The sequence below is a fragment of the Gouania willdenowi genome, chromosome 7 (assembly GCF_900634775.1).
Source record: "Gouania willdenowi chromosome 7, fGouWil2.1, whole genome shotgun sequence".
NCBI lineage: Eukaryota > Metazoa > Chordata > Actinopteri > Blenniiformes > Gobiesocidae > Gouania > Gouania willdenowi.
Window position 1 is genome coordinate 12613285 of NC_041050.1, and position 18875 is coordinate 12632159.

Sequence of the window (18875 nt, forward strand, 5' to 3'; positions counted from 1 at the left end):
TTCACTCTGACATTTTACAACTATAAATGCTAAATTGGAATACTTAATGTGAAGAGTGGGACAAGGATCAATAAACTACATTACTTCATACCTAATCATATATGTATTTGTTGGAAAAAATAGGTTTTAGGGTGTACTTACACTAAGTTCTGGGGCTTCTTTGTGTCATTTTAAACTGATATGATTACAACAAGTAAAGATGGTTTCTTGGGCTTTCTTAGGAATCTATCATTCCACCGGCTCCACCAGGAGACTCCCCCCCCCGCACCTTCGCCCACCACCTCTACCTGACAGCTCTGCCGACCTTCCAGAATCACTGCCAATGCCCCGCACCGCGTTCAGCACGCCTCCTTCCCCAGCCCCAACGCGCTCCTCTCTGATCCAGAGCACCAGCTTCCTGGAGTCCATCCCAGTGACCCTCACTATGGAGCCCAAGGACTGGATCAGCACAGGCCTGGAGGAGGAGGTAGATGGCCTCCCAGTCCCTGTCCCTGTTCAAGGGAAACACAGCACTGAACCGACCCGGTTGCTTCGAGGGTTCGATGTGGAGCTGAGGAGGAAGCTTGGAGAAGGCTTTGGGTTTGTCATCGCCTCCCAGGATGTGGAAAATGGTAAAGGTAAGAGCCAATGCTGTGGCAATTAATCCTGTGACTCAAGATAAGCAGTTTTAGTGTCTAATTGCAAAAAAAATTTTGACTGATTGAATAGTTTGTAGCATTGTTTGGACATTTGTGTTGAGGTCGAGCTGTTACTTGTTACCCTCTCAGTACATTTGTTTGAACATTGTTGTAAGACAAGCTCCATTATGCAATTACACAAGTGGTAACCATAGCTACATGCCTGTGGATGAGTCATCATGCAATCTTTTTCTTGCAAAGTGTTTTTACAGGTTGGTACCAACACCTTTCTGTGTTATTTTTCTCCATCGCATCTTTTATTATTATTTTTGAAATAGAAAAATAGTCATGTTGTGTGTGGCTCATTTCTTAGCGATGTCTTTAAGTAACACACACACCCTAATTTGCTTTGAATTTAACACTAAAATTGTAGGGTTTACTGTAAGTCATATTTTATTTAAGGCTTATATCACCACTGATCTCAATAACCAAAAGATACCTTGTTATTTGAATTATTGCAAAGAGAAATCCTCTACTTATCAGGTAGAGATTAGTTTTTTCAGAGTAGAGTCTGAGAAGGTCTCACAATGACTATCATCTGACAACTGTGAGAATGTGAGCTGCTGCAAAGCCATTATTTACGCCTGCACACATCCACAATCTCCACAGATGTGGTAGTGTAATAAACAATGGAAGACGGTTCCTTCAAAAGTCAGAGTGCATTGTGACATAAACAGATCCACTTCAGGGCTTTGGTTTTTGCAAACAACACAAAATCAAATGACATTGATGATGCAGGAAAGAATGTTGGTTGACTGAGTGCTCATAGTAACCACAGCTGTAGCTCAAGGCTAAGATCAGTCTTTGTTTTTTCTAGTTAGTTAAAATGACCTTAAACGACCAAATAAAAATAAAAATGTCACAATAAAAGCATTGTGGCATCAGTCCGATTCATTTAATAAAGGTTAAAGTTCATGAAACAACACCTATTCAACACTTGTTAAAAGAAACACAAAAATGTATTGAGTTTAAAATTTGCACCCACTCTGGCTTTCATTAGTTCATTATCTAATAATTATAATGTTCTTTTTTTAAATTACTGACAGATTACTGACAAATTAGACTGTGACCAATTCCAACTTCCAACAATAATAATAAAAAGTTAAAATATATATATTAATATTAATATATTATATATAAAGTATCAGCTACATTGTTACTGTATTGTGATGCTTTCAAAGCTTTGGTAAAAAATATAGTGTGTACTGGACCATCTGAAAAACAAAAAAAATATGTATTATCAAATGAATAAATAACTAATGATCATTATTTTGTTCCATGAAGAAAACAATAATCTAAAAATATAGCTTAACCTCACCAGGACAGTGTGTTATTGTTGTTAATGCTTATGAATAGCAGCTAAACTGCAGCCTTCCGTTGATGAATTGTCCTTTTCCTTCTTCCCACGTCTTGTAGTGGCTGCCCTTTCCCTGTTCAATTAGCTTTATGGCTACAGCTAACATGCATATGTGTGTTCATGCAGATATTAAGGTTGTAGAGGTGCTCCGGTCTCAGCATAGCACAGGCAGTCCCTCCTCATAAACCTCTGTTTTCCTCTACCCTTACACTCCTTTTTTATTTCACTTTCATCATTCCACAGACGAAGGTCTGTTTTTACCTCATTCTCTATCATTTACCTCTTGCTATCTCTCTCCTTTCCTAGTCACACCTTATAAGTCATTCCTACATCACTCGTTTCTGTCCCATACGCAGCCACCCACCTCTCTTCCTCTCCCTCCCTCTCTTCCTCCCCCTCTCTCTCTTTACACCCCTTTTACTCTGCAGTAAAAGCATCCAGTCTGGTTTTTCAAAAGATTAAAACTCTCTCTCTCCCTCCGTCTCTCCCTCCTATCTCCTGCTCTCTCTCCGTCACTCTCAAGAGAAATACCTCACTGAATGTTTCCCTCACTGAACAAGCAACAGAGGTTACAGATAACTGGTGTTTCAGCTCCTGTTGACCATTCCACGTTAATGCCAACATCTTCAAGCTGCCTGGCAAGGATTGGATTTCTTTTTTTCACTTTTTGTTGTCTGTGCATCCTCACCAAAGAGCCATGCTGGAGAGACTGCAGTCTGCTTTGAAAACTGTCAAGGACTCTAAACGTAATTATTTCCTCTGAATTTTTTTTATTTTTTTTTCACAGCAAGGATAAATGTGCACAGACTGCAGGCTTGGTGCAGTCTTTGATGTTTGCATGAGGCAGAGGTTTGACAGGCACTAAAGTTTGCACTGTGTGACGTGTTAAGTGTGGGAAAGTTAGGCCCACTAAGTCACATGTTTTAGAATGGGGATGGCACATCAGACTGATGCTGTCTGTTGCTGTGTGTGTTTGCTTTAATGATTGAAGCAACAACTGAACTAAGAGCATTGAGGGGTTTGTTGTCGTTCACATAATGTGATGTGATCATGTGCTAATGCACGGTGAATTACAACCTGCTTTTGTGTGCACGTGCGTGGGAATGATTCTGCTAAAGATTAGCTCTCTTCTGTCATGTCGCAGGCATCCGCAGACCTCATTGGGATGTTTGCAATCGTTGATCATTTGAGCTGCAGAGCAAAGGCGGGGGGGTGTTAGTGCAGCTAGCACTTTAGAGCAGTGATCAGTGCAGTATGTGAGAGGTTGGCTAGCTACAGGGCATAACGCAGTGGGATTATTCTGGACAGTAGAACATTGCAGGCTATAGAAATAAAACCACAATAGAAAAGCATTTGGATGCATTTCTGTGTGATTTCATTGTGTCCAACACTACATCTGTCCCAATCTCTCTAAGTCTGTGCATGTGTCTGTGCATGCTGTATATAATGCAAGCATTCTGTTGCATGTGTACTCACATGTTTACTCACGACTGATGTATTATACATGATAAGAAGACTATTTGTAAAGCGGCCTTGGCTTTGATTTGACCTGATTGCCGTTTCTGCCTGGGTCACCCAGATTAGGCCTGGATTGGAGATGTGTCTCTGGGCTTTTTTACAGCCTGTGTCTTTTCACTGTCCCTTGACTATATTGACTAACTACTTGTCAAAGAATGCACATATTTTTTTTATCATTAACATGGATTTAATTTCTTTTCTCATTACAATAAATTATACATGATATTTTTAACCAGGAAGGATACAGACTGAAGAGTGTGTATTATTTATGTCAGTTAAATGAGGGTCTTTCTGTGTCTTTATGCTGCCTTAGGGGTTACATGAGGCCACTAACACTACTTCAGAACAGCCAGCTGTCACTCAGATGTCTCTCATGGGTAGGACAATTTGCCAGTAATCAGCAACTTTTGGAAAATATAGCCGGAGAAGCAGAAAACAGCCAAATGTACAGCTCATGGAAGCCTTTTTTATTTCCCAATAACCTCACATGCACTTTGAGGTAAGGTTTACAGTCATGTCACACAGCAAACTAGACATACAGTATGTTGCGTTCTATGTTTAGCCTTTAGTGCATTTTTTTGGAAATTGGAATTTAAAATTGTAATTAGTAAAACCACATGCTCTCATAGACTTATTTTACTCACAGTGAAAAACATTTTATACTACCATGAGTACCTCTATTTTTGCTGTGTTGTTAAAGGTTATTAAATTATTTCCATATACCTAAAGCAACCATTACTGTACTTCTAACTAGAGACAATATTAAAATAATCCTTCCATCAATGTTTTTCTAATGTGTTTGCCCTTTTAGTCTTTGACTTAGACATACATTCTAATTAATGGGGTGGAATAGTTGCCAGACACTTTTTTTTATCGTGCAGGATGTTGGATATTCTCAGCTTTATTTGCCAGTTTAGCTACTCAACGGCCTCTAGACTGAGCATTTTTATTGTTTCATTTAGTCCGTGTTTAACAACTATACTAAAGTCATGATCACAGTCATTTTGATTCAATAAACATTCAAGGCTACTCGTGAAAAAAATCAGTTGCGGCCTTATTTACTTGGAAACTTCCACAAATGTAAAATAATGAAAAAAAGTAGGTTTTGAAAGAGGAATCTTATCAGTTTTGATGTATAGGTGTAGACTATTATGACCTTGGCTTGTTTTGTATTTGATTCATGTTTATGTTTAACGTGTTGAGTGGTGCGTGGTGTTCGCTTTTATGTTTGGTAACTCTGGTTTTCTCGTGGTTCAAGGTTCTTTTCCAGTTGAGTTTTGTTTGTTTTGTTTAAATTCCTGTTTTTCATTTAGTTTGTCTGGGTTACTAGCTGTTTTCACATTATAAAGTCCTTTGTCATGTATGGCACCCCCTGTGCAAGCTTGAATAGATCTCCCTCTCTTTCTCTCTGTTAGCTCACCGTCATTGACCTCAATACTTAAGCTGTGCATGAACACAGAGGTTTTGCTGGTGCATTGTCAATGTCAAACTCCTTGTGTTTTCAATCTGAGTTTCAAGATTGTAGTTTTATGGATTTGTTTTAGTTTGCTTTGACTTAAAGTTTATTTTGGATATCATAACTTAACAATTTCTGCCTCCTCTTCCTCATTCCTTTGCATTTTGATCCTCTACTGTCCCACGCCTCAACTTACCTGTCAGACCAGAGCGTACCATCCTCTGATTGATGATATTAGCAGGAAAAATAGATACTTTTTTTTTTTTTTTGCAAACATGACTATTATTTCCCTGTAGCCACCACGTTCCCTCATTCCAATAGAGCGTCTTTGGAATGACGTGGGACATTCCGAATTTGGAAGTGCATGTATTCTGCAGCAGCTGTGTGATGCTATCATGTCATTATGGATGAAAGTCATTGGAGGAGATTTCTAGCAGTTCATTGGAAAAAAAAAAACATGAATAATGAAGGCACTTCTGGAAGAAACTGGAGGTTCAGTCTAATATTAGCAGGGTGTAACAAAAACATTGGTGGTTGAGTGTATAGAACCTCCCCTCGCCATCTGTTTCTGATGTGTAGGGAACAAAAAGTAATTATCATGTGTCAGATAACAGCTTTGCTTCCTGTACCAGAACATAGCACCTCTTTATGTACACTACTCAGCTTCTAATATTTGTTTGTCTCTGTTTTATTGTGTGATGTGAATATTAAAGGTATTGTGGAGGACGTTTTTTTGGCTTCTATCTCCGGGTGGATCATCAAGACTATTGGTCTATTGGCATCCAATGTGAACATGTGAACATTTTTTAATCAAAGTTAAAGGCACTCTTTTTCTCTACTGCGTATGATTGAGAGGGAGATTTTTGGTCATGTTGTTGATGTAATGTCTTTGCTGAAGATTTAAAATGATTTTACTGATGATTTTAAATGATGTTCTTATAGATTCTAAGCTGTTGAATGTTTTCTGTTGCACTTTTTGATCATGTGAAGCACATTGAGTTGCCTTATGTATGAAATGCGCTATACAAATAAATTGACAATCCTTCTGGTGATATGTTTACACATGGACGTCATACGTGCGCGCCCCTAGCTAGTTTTCGCTTGCTGTGCATGCGCACTTTAAAGTGTTTGTGTCTCGTCAGCTACAGTTTCAGCCATTCATTGAATCTCGCTGTTCTCACTGGGTTAGGAGATTCTTTCACACAATGGCGTGCGCTGAAAGCACAGGTTGGGCTTCCCACTGATGCCTCACCTCAGCGATGCCAACACTAACTTGTAAACAGAGCTGTGCACAAGGAAAAACTGGGCTTGTGCACGCTCTATCGCACACGTTTAATACGCGTTCAGTTCCCTCTTGGGAGTAGGTAGAGTGTTGCGCATGTGCTTTTTTTCAAAAAGTGGGGAGGGTTGTTTGTTTTCTAAACTAAAATTTTGCTTTATACCTGTAAGATGGAGCTCTATTGTTTGACATTTTTATCACACATGCAATAGGCATGCACACGCTCACACCTACCTTTTTCCACCTGCTTCACACTGTACATTGATGCTGAAAAATCTAAGTGTTATTGCTGCTGTTAATAATGTTCTGTGATTTGAATATTTTATAGTGAGAGCATCTCTGAAATCAAGGCTAAACCAACAAAGTCATACTGGAGGTTTAAGGGATTGTAGAAAAGCCAGGGCTGCATGAAGTGTAGTCTTAATATTTAATGTACAGTATGACAGGTTAAGGATGGTGAATAATGGATGGAAATCTTTTGTTTTTGGACTTCCTTTTCTTTAGATGAAAGAGAAATGATTTAAGTTGGAAAACTCTGTCCGTCCATATAGCAAAGGGTCTAGAGATGTGTTGGTGTTTCAAGGTGACAGTGGAGGAGGTGTATGGAAAGGCTTTAGTGGAAGGGAAATTATGAGTTCCAGCCATAACACAATCCTTAGCCTAATTAATTGCAGCTTGTTTGAAGAATTCTGTCACGCCCAGTGGTGACATGAATCATACTGCCTTTCATTTATCTACTCTTATACCCACTTATTATTTACGAGCTTCAGCTAAAAGGAAAGTTTACTGGCTGTACTGGCTGAGTGGAGTCCTGTAGAAACTTCTACAGCTGCTGCACTGTGACGAAACAGTACACTAACAGATTTGATGTGTTCCTATACTTTTTAGCTGCATCTCTCCTTCCCCACCGCTTTGTTACGATCCGTCGTGGGAGTCCGGCTGCAAAAAGCGGCCAAATCCGTCCTGGGGATCGTCTGGAGGCCGTGGAGGGACGTTCGGTGGTAACTCTGCCCCACCGGGAACTAGCACAGATCCTTCGTAGAGCGGGAAACACTCTGCGTCTCACCATTGTTCCCCGTCCCAGCACATGTAAGCTCACACACATCATTATTATTATTCTGCTCGTCTGAAGCACAATCTAACCATAGTCGTTGTCTTTTTCAGACTCTTCAACCTTGTCAGAACCGACAGACTTTGACACTAATCACAGGAGCCGAAAAGGACAACGCTCACGTCAAAAGGTGAAGACAGTAGCTAGCAGACTTGAATTGACCTGATCACCGAGGTAACTCAATTTGATTGTGTGGATCTTAGTTATCAGTGTTGAGTTTGTGCTGCTGGTGTCTTTCAGCATGACTCTAGGTATTACAGTGTAGATCTGGACCGTGGTCCCTCAGGCTTTGGCTTCAGCCTCCGAGGTGGAAGTGAGTATAACATGGGCCTGTATGTCCTGGGGCTGATGGAGGGGGGGCCGGCTTCACGCAGCCAAAAAATACAGGTTAGTTGGTGTTTTTTTTTTTCATTGTTTTCTAAATCAAGATAAAGAAGTGCATTTCCCTCCTGAAAAGGGAGCAAGTAAAGTAATGTATGTTAGCTACAAGACTGGATACAATCTACACAGGTTTAGGTTCATAAAATGTTAAAACAAACATTAAATTAAAGCTGCAACGCATAATCATTTTTATGAGATAAAAAAATAGGGGTGGATTTACTAAAAGTTTGTTGCTGTAAAATCATGTGCACACATCACCACATCACTATACTCTTCCAGCACACACCTTGCAGCTCGTCTTCTTCTCAGTCTTCATGTTTCGACTGCACAGATTACGTCTTTGGGTTTAGACTAACGTCAGATTTTGATGGCGAGTGTCAACCCAAAAGCAGCGCTGACCAGCGTATGTTAGGCAGCAATGGTGCAAGTTTGCTGCAGTAACTCATCATCAATGTTATCAATATATCAATAGGACAGTTCCTGCCATTTGCCAAGGAGCCTGTTTTCCATGGTATATTTTCAATGCAACGAGGACCGACGGAGTAGCCACATTAAATTAGTTTTTAAGTCCACTCAAGTAACAGCACTTTTATTTATATGTATTTTGTTGGCTACATAGTTAAATGGTTTGTTCAGCAGACAGAGAAGTCCACATGCTCAGGGTCCGAACTAGGAGTGCGATATCTCAATACGGCGATATTTTTCCACACGATCGATTATCGATATGCTCCCGCTAAGTACCAATTTTTTTTTTTTTTTCCAAAACCTTTTCTGCTTTTCCACTAAAATGTGCAGGTCGGTCTTCACAGGAATTTTGTCACTGTTTGTTGAAGGAACCAATATATTGTTTTACTGGAATATTGCACTAAAATAGTGTCACTGTTCATAGGACACTTTTTCAATTTATTGTCTTTCAGAGATATAAAATAAAAATTTTATTTTTTCACTTAATATAGCCTATTTTATTTTAATGTTTAGCGGGAATCACAAGATCTCACAAATTCACTCTCCAGGGGCCTCATTTATAAAACTGTGTCTAGGTAAGATCACTTCAGCTCGCGTATCCTAAAAACTAAGAAGTGCATACTTAAAAAAACTGTCAAACTTAGAAACGAGGGCACACGCTCGTCCCACGCCTGTTTTCGTTTATATTGTAAATGACAATCGACTTGGAAGTTGCCCAGAGCGGCAATTCGATCGCTGCATTAACCCATTCTTGAGGAGCAGTGAGCAGCCACGGTATAGCGCCCGGGGAGCAGTTTGGGTCATGGGACTTGCTCAGCATTTCATAGTGATGGCCCAGGTGAGATTCAAATCAGCAACCCTTGGCACACCACTGCCCAGTTGGGCTTTAATTTATTTTATTTTTTATTTTTTATTCTGATTTTTCAATCAGCTCCAACAGCTTCAAATGTAATTTTGCGTTTTTGGGCCCTTAGCTCTCTTCCCTTCTCCACGTTGAACACGAAAAATCCCCATTTAAATAGGGCGGTCTCAACCACGTCTGCATGTGCACGGATTTGCACTGCAATCTTAGTAAATTCCTTACAACAAATAAGGAAACAGCGCCACTAAATGTATTTCGGCATGCAAGTGGTTCAGCACCTCAATTTTAGATCTTAGCAAATCCGCCTCATAGTGTAGGCCTCATAGATCAATGAATCAAACATCATTTACTCCAAAAAAGGTTGAAATTGCCATTTGAAAATTTCCACTTTAACCACTCTCTTACTGGCATTTTCATAGAAGTTTTGCATTGTATTGTGGGATGTGGAGTGGAGAAGTGTTTTTGCTTCATTCTTGCAGTCATTTTGCCAGACAAGAAGAACAGTTATCTGTTTTTTTTGTGAGCAAATTAGCTTCAATTTATTGATCAATGAGGCATACACTATGGATTTATCTGATTATGTGTCCAGCAGCTGTTCCTGAATGTTCCTTCACTAACTACTGTCAGTATTTTTTCCAATCCGGACAATTTTACACTTTTCAAAGGTAGACCTGTATTAAATATTTATGTGATGAATACTTACAATGGTGATGTTTATTTTGACTGCAGGTGAGCGATCAGCTGGTGGAGATAAACGGTGACACCACTGCTGGTATGTCCCACAGCCAGGCAGTGGAGCAGATCCGCAGAGGAGGTCACCGCATCCACCTGGTCCTCAAAAGAGGAAATGGCTATGTGCCTGACTACGGTAAGAAGATTTGGTAGATTAAGAACACAGTGGACCTCATGGCTTTTACATGTGAGCCTATTGTCTTGTTTTTTGATGAGATTATAAAATACCAATACTCCCTAATCCATTTCTTACTCTGATGATTTTCTGATGTCTTCTAACTTTCAGTCTAACCTCACTTGTACCTGTTTTTCTTACTTTTCACGTCTTCATTCTCTCTGCTCCACTCTTTTCCCTTTTTCTTCCTCGCTCAGTGGAGCTTTCCAGTTTGTCTCTATGTATGACCAACTCCAAGCTAGGCGAGCCTTGCTTCTATGTCATTGGACGGACAGAGAATACGCGGTTGGTAATGGTTCCTGTTAGTTCTCCAGTTTTATGTCTCTCTACATCCCTCTGCTCCTACCCATGATTTGATCCAGTGGATGAAACATAGAGAATGTACTTATCTGGCACCAGGACATCAGCATTACCAAGCAGAAAGTCAGCTTTTAAAGGCCCTAAATATGGTAATATATTGCCTAGTCGATAAATGAACATGCTTTGGACCAACTGAGTAAAATCAGATGGTTTTATGACACAACTGATGATTTCCCCTAAATCAAAAATGTGACACGGTATAGGGGTAGAAAAACATAATGTACCGGTAAGTCAACTAGCTTGGGATGTTGGGCCTGCATTATTCTCACAGACTCTCTGCTGAATTTGGATCTGAGCCAATAGGCAGAATAAACACCTTACACACATTCTTGTGTTGTTAAAATAATTCCTGAAACATTTCATCTCAGTGACTGCATGCATTAGCCAGATGCTGTATATTTCTCTCCACCTTTAGGCATGATGAGGCTGATCTTTGTTTCTGACAGAAAAATGCACAATTACACAAGCATCATTAATAAATGCTGTACATTCATTGATCAAATGAATCTTCTTTATATTACAACTTGTGTCAAACTCAAGGCCAGGGGCCAAATTCGTCCCTTTAGAGTTTGGCTGCAGTAAAAAGTAAAAATGACAGATAAAACATTATTCATTCTCTAAATGACCAACTATTTCAGTTGTTAATGTATCAATTCCTCCAAATACACAAATCCAATTTGAAGATCTCAGTTTAACATAATGATGGCTGATGTTTTTATTTTTTTATTTTTTTTTTTTTATCTCAAATTGTTGAAAAAACTCCCAGTTTTGTCAAAATCCTTAAATTTTCCTCCAGGTATTTCACAACATTTTCCCAAATTAAAATAAAATGTGTTCACAGGGACTGACATCTGTCACTTATTGCTTGGATATTGCCTTTGCTTTACATGTTGTATGTATACATGGATGTGCTAACTGGCACATTAATTGTGAAAGTGCATGTTGTCCTGCCTATGATCTACAGCCCACTTTGAGGTCATACTGGCCCGTATTTGGCCCCTGAAATAAAATGAGTTTGACACCCCTGCATTAGATGAACAGAAACAAATATTGTTTAGATTACACATGTAGTTTAGCTCTTATATTCTACTGCTGATTTATTTGGTTGTCTGATCTTTTCTTTCCCCATATCTCGGCTAATCTGACACGTATGCAGGCCGTGAGCACAGGATCACCTCCCCCTCCATCCTGCATCATCCCAAGGAGCAGGGTTTGGCTGCAGTAGACTCCGCTGGACGGAGGGGGCGCAGCTCCAAGCCGAAGAGGAAGAGCAGGTCACGTGGAGGTCACAGAGACAAAGAGGCAGAGAGGAGAAGAAGAACACAGGTCTCAGGGAGAGGAGGAGAAGGAGGCTCAGGTTTACAAAGCCCTAACTCAGAGCAGAGAGGGACGTCTCGGGACGACCAGGACAGAAAGAGCAGGAGGAGGAGAAAAAGTAGGTCAAAGAGTTTACCCAGAGATGGCCTCAGAAACACTGAAAACAGTGACACGGAGAAGAAGACTGGAAGGGCAAGGGTACCAGGAGAGGACAGGGGGAGGACCAGGAGTGAGGAAAGAGTGCAGAAACAACATGAGGAAAAGTCTGAAGAGGATGAAGAGCAGGAAGTTCTGGTTACTGCTGCAGAGGAAGCGATAGACGAAGCAGAGCAACAGATGGAAGATAAAGTGGAGGAAAGAGAGAAAGTGGGAGAGGATGAGGAGAATGAAGAGGAGGATGTCATCCTGCCAATTCCAGTTCAAACACAAAAACTTCCCAGGCCAAAACAAAACTGGGAGGCAGAGAGCGTGATAAACTGGGACATGACAGCAGAGTACAGAGAGCTGAGGATAGGAGAGGAAGAGGAGGAGGAAGAAGAAGAGAGGTCATGGAGTGACATCAGAGACTTAAAGCCTCTCTACCAGGAGGACAACACTGCACTGGAACCTTTACCCATCATGTATGCAGACAGGAAGCCCTTCTCCTTCCTCACCTCCTCGCTGTCCACAGAACAGCCAGCGGACGATGACTCAGCGTCTGAAGGCAGCCAATCAGAAAGTATCCTGTCTGCTGCCAGTATCTCAGGCCTCTCTGTGGCAGCTGGACGCAGGTCGCCCGCGCTGCCCGGCCCCTGGCACACACCCAGCAGGCAGAGGCTAGCTGAGGTAGCAGGGGGAGGAACCTGAGGGGGGGAGGGGGACTGTTGACTGTTAGCAGGAAGCAGGGGAATCTTACTGCCTGTTTGTTTTCCACAGCTGCCCACATGAACCAAGTGTTTTTGAGTCACTTTGATTCCTGCAGTGAAGTCATATACTTTGTGCCTTTTTTCATATGATCTCAGACCAATGTCTAATGTCATTTTATAAGTTTTAATAGTTTTTACCACCCCCACGTTGGTAAATTACCGGTACATTTCTTACTTGTGTTTCCAGGTTGTTGTTTGAACCCACACTGTCCATTATTGGCTTCTCTTCAGAGCCTCAGGTCTCGTCCACATAAACCCAGATATAGAGAGAATATAGATTAACACTTCACTTGCAGTTTTAGACTTAAAGGCTGACATTACACAGTCAATATTATGACATGAAACATGTCATTAGCATGAATAAGGTGTCATGAAGGCTGTCATTTTCTGGGTTCATGTGGACCAGGTCTATGAAGCCCCTCCTACTGTCCACAGTGTCAAATCGTATGAAGATACAGAGCAATAATCTTCAAAGTGTTCGAGCCATGGTCGAACTGGTCTATGTTCTTTGTAGAGTAGCCACTTTGTCTCATGTGGACAATTCGCCTAAACTTGTAATGTGGTCCTACACTGTATATCTGGATGTTTGATGGTAATCGTCCAAATCCCGTCTGAAACCAGGTGTGAAATATCTATTCTGTAAATACACACAGAAAACTTATTGAGTGCTATATTTAACGGAGCCACGCCCTGAGTTGTGTTTTCAGATATCTCTATAGGCCTAAATATTTGAATATATGCAGTATATCTACCAACAGCTAATCAATCGTACTATTTATTGCTGTGATGGCGCGCGATATAAAATTTAAGCAGACTCTCTTATTCCTGGCCTATTAATAAAGTAATGTTTGTTATGAGCGGCTTGAGTGTGGATGAGGATGTACAGAGGTCAGCGAAAGATGCCAAAAGTGTGAAGATATTTTCAGAATGGTTTGTGTGTGTGTGTGTGTGTGTGTGTGTGTGTGTGTGCATGTGTGGGTGGGTGTATAAACAGGAGAGAGTCCTGTGTTCATTGTACCACGTACAGTTGCCTTGGTAACGTAAAAATATATATATATATATCCAACTTGACTATTTGTCAAACTTTGTTTGAGCGCTCAAAAACAAAAGCCCCTTTGTGTCAGTCTGCAGACATCTGTGCAGACTGTGCTCAGCGTTATGTCCCAGAGTGAAGAATGAAATCCTCTCAGTTTATGAACACACACGAGTCCCACTGTGAGATATTATTTTTCTATTGAAACTCTCCTTTAGGATGAACTCAGGTTTTCAGCTTCTTTGCTTCAGATAAGCCATGATTTTACACACATCAGACTGTCCTTTGCTCTCCAACAGCCCCAGTTTGTATCACAGGAATAACTCAACTTTCAAACTGCTAAAAATCTTGATTTCAAAGCATCAATTCAATTCTTTCCTCACAGTTTAATATTCATGTGACAGAGACTCTTTTTCGAAATGATTATTCCCGATTTTCCAGGGTTTCTTCTACTTATAAACAGATTTGACAGATATTCACAAACAAACAGGTTTGATATTAAAGAGTAGAAATGTTTTTATGAACAGGAGCAGCAGGGTACATGCATACACTACTGGATCCATAATGAAGAAAAGCCCATTGTATTAGAAAACAGTCAGGATTTAATATCCACACTTACTTAACAGGCTTAAACTTCTACTACACTGCTCATTAACTGTTATGGATACTTCCAAAACCATTTTAGAATATTATTACGAAATGTTCCCATAAATCTGTTACACAAATTACACTTATTTCCCCCTAACAAATTTGTCAAGATGTCTATTGAAAACACAGCAACAACAATGTATGTATTTTTTTTGTTTTTAACTATTTTGATAAAATTTTAAACACAATATGAATCACTTTTGCTGGATTCCTTAAAGCAACATTTGAAGACTGTTATAGCCATCACTAGTCCATAACCAGTAAAAAAGGCTTTGCTTTGCCCTTTAAAACTAGAAATTAAACTGATCAGTTTGTGTTGACCAGTGTCATTTACAGTGGTGATCAACAGCCAGTATGTGAGACATATTTTATAAAGTTTGCAATTTTATTAGTTTGTTTTTTGGTGAAACCTTTTGTTCTCTGAAGATGTGTTGTGTGGCTGAGCTGTGAACACGTTGTCATAAAACTGCAAATAAACTGCTGAACCTTTTCCTCCTGCATGTCTTTCTTTATTCCTTTTGAAACGATCACAACCGTGTCCAGCAGGGGGCGGTAGAAGTGCGTCCAAAGTGACGGTGAATGAGGACATTTCTTTTAGCCTTGTCAAAGTGAGTTGCTCATAAATAAGAGAAAAAATTTATGTAAATAAAACAGGACTAAAGCAATTCAAGGAAAATGTATAATATCTTCCTTTGAGATATTTTAAACATGAAGTTAACTTCATCATTCACAAGTTTCTCACAAGGAATAACATTTAAATACTTAAAAATATAAACAATTGTGAAGAAACAAAAAAAAACAAAAGCAGCAAACGGTCTTACTGTGTATTATGGTGTACATAGAGAGCTATTATTACACACTGTGCAGAGACGCACAGCTGGGTTCTTTAGATGTATAAAGCTGCAAACCGGAAAACCTAATCTAGTCAAATAACTTCCAAATTAAATGCCCTTTAATTTTTATTAAAGTAAACCTTATTTTCTTATTTATTGGTTCCCATAAATGTAAAACCAATGGCTTTTCTTCTTCTTCTGAGAGAACAAACCTTTTTCAGAAAATATGCAGGGATGCATAAAGATACACAATAATAATAAATATGTATATTTATTACTATTACGATCCAACATAGAATACAATTAATAGAAAACAGAATTTTTATTGACGTTATTTGATGAAGTCTAATGGAAATCTTTAAAGAGAAGTTGGGGATTTGTATGCAGCACTTTTATGTTCTTAAAGCCATTAAGAGAGTTCATTTAAACCACCAGTTTAAGTCGGTAAAACCTCTGTTTTATGAGACGCCCCTGTTTCTAATTTTTTCATGATCCTGATGCAACCTGATTAAATGCATGATGTTGGCCTACAGCAATAGTCAAGCATAAAAAGCCAGAATTTGCCTTAATAAAAGGCCACAGCAATAAATTAAAGGGGCTTAATTATTCCTTAAATGATCAGATATATGATTTACTTTTTTGCACTGCAAAACACACTTTGGTCACTTAATTTTATTTAATCCACATCAGTTACTGAGGGGGGAAAAGCAACAAATTATAAATATTGAATTTAGAAATTTTCTTGTAGGGTTTTGTTGTGAAAGTCTTAACCGGAAGTAGCCTGTCATTTTTGCGCATGCGATGGTTTTGCTGTGGAGGACCAGGCGCACTCAGCACTCAGTACTGCAGCTCCAGACGCGCCTAAAGCGGCTCCTCTGCGGCTCTCCTGTAGAAGCACCGCCGCTGGTCCTGGGGGAGAACCGTGAGGGGAACCGACACAAAACCAGATAAGTAGGAAAAAGGGCTACTGGCTCCATGAGGGTTTAGATCGGGTTTCACATCCGCCTCCGAAGCGCATCCTCACGGTCTCCCGCAAACCCAACTGATGGGACTTTGGGGAAATACCCCCGAGGTGTAAAGTTTAGCTCTCGGTTTGATTTCTGAATGAATGCGCGGAATGGAGACAATCTGTGATTTATTCTTGGACGAATGAAAGCGCAAAGAGGCGCACATCGGGATTTGATCTGAGCCTAAAACACTGGGATGTAGTTTGGGGGGGAACTGAAGGTGGGATCAGGACTGGCAGGCATGGACTTTGTCAACCACCTCCGTTTGTTCCTGGCACTTTAAAGACGCATTTATAAACCATGGGTTGAAAGCGACAACGATGGACTGCGGGGATGTTCAACGTGGGAAGGAGCGGATTTGTCAGTGTTATGTATTGATTGACAGCGCTTGATCATTAGTTGTCGATCTTTAGGAGCGCTCCCCCCCCTCCCCATTGCCCTTCCCCCTCCCCTCCCCCTTATCTATGCTGACTGTTGGGATATTTTTTTTTACCATATTCCTAAAACCTGACATTTTTTTTAATCAAGGAGTAAACCAGGGATTTTTTTTTCATATTCTATCATCTTCTACTTTGATGTCAAAATGACTGTGGCTTCAAGAAACTCAATGGCCTCCATCCCCACCTTCTGTCTGAGCTTTGAACTCTTTTTTGTCCCATCTTTGCAGCATTTGTGATGGCCATTAAGATGTCATAATGCTCAGTTGTGCCCTCAGATCCAAGGATATGTAGTCACGCTTCAGTCTTCAACCTTTTACGCCCACTGACTTTGTGTTTTTATATAAACGAGGCCAAAACTTCATCCGTATCAGAGTTTTTGTTGGTCCCTCCCTCCCCCCAACTCATTAGGGCTGGTGGGGGGGGGTGGAGTTCAGCCCCCAAGGGGCTGAACCTGCAGCTCGTGGGGTTGAAACCTTGAGTTTTGGTCTTCATCATGGAGACCACCCAAGAAAGCCCAAACCGGGCTGTGGAGTACCTTCTGGAGCTCAACAACATCATTGAGAGCCAAGCCAAGCTGCTGGAGACGCAACGCCGACGTATCGAGGAGCTGGAGGGCCAACTGGACCGGGTTTCTCAGGAGAACCAGGACCTGAGGCAGGAGCGTAGCCCTCGTACGCCTGGATCGGAGACCCCCGAGCAGAACCACAACCACAGCCAGCCCCTGTCCCTTTCACTCCAACATGGAAGTGGTGGCAGCGGGAATGGTAGCACCTCCACACCTCAGGCCACAGCTGGATCCACCACCGCTCCAGGCTCCAACAGGGAGAGGAGAACCCACACCAGGCTGACCCGAGGCCTCTCCTGTGGGTCCAACGCCACAGACCGAGACCGACTGGAACGAACCGACAGCACAGACACCAACACCAGTTCAACCTTACGCAGAAAGTAAGTTTTTACATCACACACAGGTCGCCTTTCAACCCGACTTCCTGTCAGTGATCTCATCCACATTGCTCTAAATTGCAGCAATGAGCCTGGTTAGCGTAACATCTAAAGAGTGGCATAACATTCCTACTGTAATGTATATATAATGACAGGTTACACGGAGCTGCAGCCTTTCTAGTCATCAGAGATAATCCTCAAAGTAATGGGACTAAGCTTCCCTGAGAGAAAATGTAACACTGCACCAAGTGAAAGTGTGCAGAGTGCAGAGGGATTATGGGGACGATGATAAGTGCTGAGGATGTGATTTTTTTTTTAATCTTACTGTGTGTATTTGTGTCTCGAGGGAGGATGAAATGTGTGATAAAATGGGAGGATTGTCTGAGTTTTTTCACTGCTTGACTTACGTCAGAGTTTCAAGGGAATGTTTCAGTGTCTGAAAAGTTTACGTTTAGTTTCTGAAGTGGGAGTAAAAACTCAGCTGAGCCTCACCAAAGTCAAAGAACATGTGACCTCTCACAACCAATCGGATCAACTTTCAAATAAGCTCATTATGCTCTGGTGTTGGTTTGATTTCAGCAGGTGTTTGGTATAGTTATTTAAATATTCACTACTACTACTACACACCAATTTGTACATCAAAAAATATGATCAAACGTGAACCAGTTAAAAAAAAAAAAGCAGACTGCATCAATTCAATACATGAGACATTGTTACAAGGTGCATTACAATAGAAACACTACTGGTCTTGTATATAACAGCATGGTCAACTTACTAACATCTATCCATCTTCTACATGCATGCTTATCCCAAACTGGTTAAAGGGGTCCTCCACTGTTTTTATGTGACCTAAAACCTTTGAAATATACTAATTAGAAGATCAATGCCTAACAAAATGCATTATTATGCACTTTTAAAAATGGGAGTACTTCACCATTTTAGCGCCTGTGTTCCGCCATCTTGATATCCCGTGATTGATGACGTTCCAAGCCCCACTTACCTGTAAACATCCCATTGAGTGAAACAATCATCCTGCTTTTTAGATCATTTTAGCAGTTTTTTGGGTCAAAAATGGCTGCTTATGGTTGCTCTGAACAATCAGGAAAAGTTAAAGATGCCGATGTAAACCTCTTTTGTTTACCTAAAGAGGATAAAAACAGTTGTGACCCGAAAAGATCTGTGACCGCAGGGGGCAACAGTTCCAACTCTGCGGTTTCGTAGTAGACAATGAAGCAGAGAAGAAGTTCTCCTAAGGGACCTTTACTCTCCCTTAGACAGTGTGCGGTTGATGCTCTAATGGCTGAAGTTAGTGAGTAATCACGGACTGTTGAAGACACACAAACCCTGAGAATAGAAGTCCTTTTGGGCGGGAGTCTT

The 18875-nt window shown here is 40.7% G+C and overlaps 2 protein-coding genes across 8 annotated transcripts in view; both read left to right on the forward strand.

Annotated features, from left to right (window-relative positions):
- Window positions 1-14766, forward strand: part of magixb (MAGI family member, X-linked b) — a 71450-nt gene extending 56684 nt beyond the window's left edge. For 3 of the 6 annotated variants that reach the window (XM_028452908.1, XM_028452905.1, XM_028452909.1), the window contains 6 exons: window positions 222-617; window positions 7176-7376; window positions 7452-7528; window positions 7639-7785; window positions 9836-9974; window positions 11530-14766. In XM_028452908.1, the coding sequence (XP_028308709.1) occupies window positions 222-617; window positions 7176-7376; window positions 7452-7528; window positions 7639-7785; window positions 9836-9974; window positions 11530-12536 (1967 nt within the window). In that variant the 3' untranslated portion in view covers window positions 12537-14766. Of the gene's footprint in view, window positions 1-221; window positions 618-7175; window positions 7377-7451; window positions 7529-7638; window positions 7786-9835; window positions 9975-10210; window positions 10315-11529 lie in introns of all 6 variants that reach the window. The other 3 variants (XM_028452910.1, XM_028452911.1, XM_028452906.1) reach the window with 3 other exon arrangements.
- A 1147-nt stretch (window positions 14767-15913) lies between these two features.
- iqsec2b (IQ motif and Sec7 domain ArfGEF 2b) overlaps window positions 15914-18875 on the forward strand; it is a 54135-nt gene continuing 51173 nt past the window's right edge. For both annotated transcript variants that reach the window (XM_028453110.1, XM_028453112.1), the window contains exon 1: window positions 15914-17501. In XM_028453110.1, coding sequence (XP_028308911.1) covers window positions 17050-17501 — 452 coding nt within the window. In that variant the 5' untranslated portion in view covers window positions 15914-17049. The remainder of the gene's footprint in view (window positions 17502-18875) is intronic.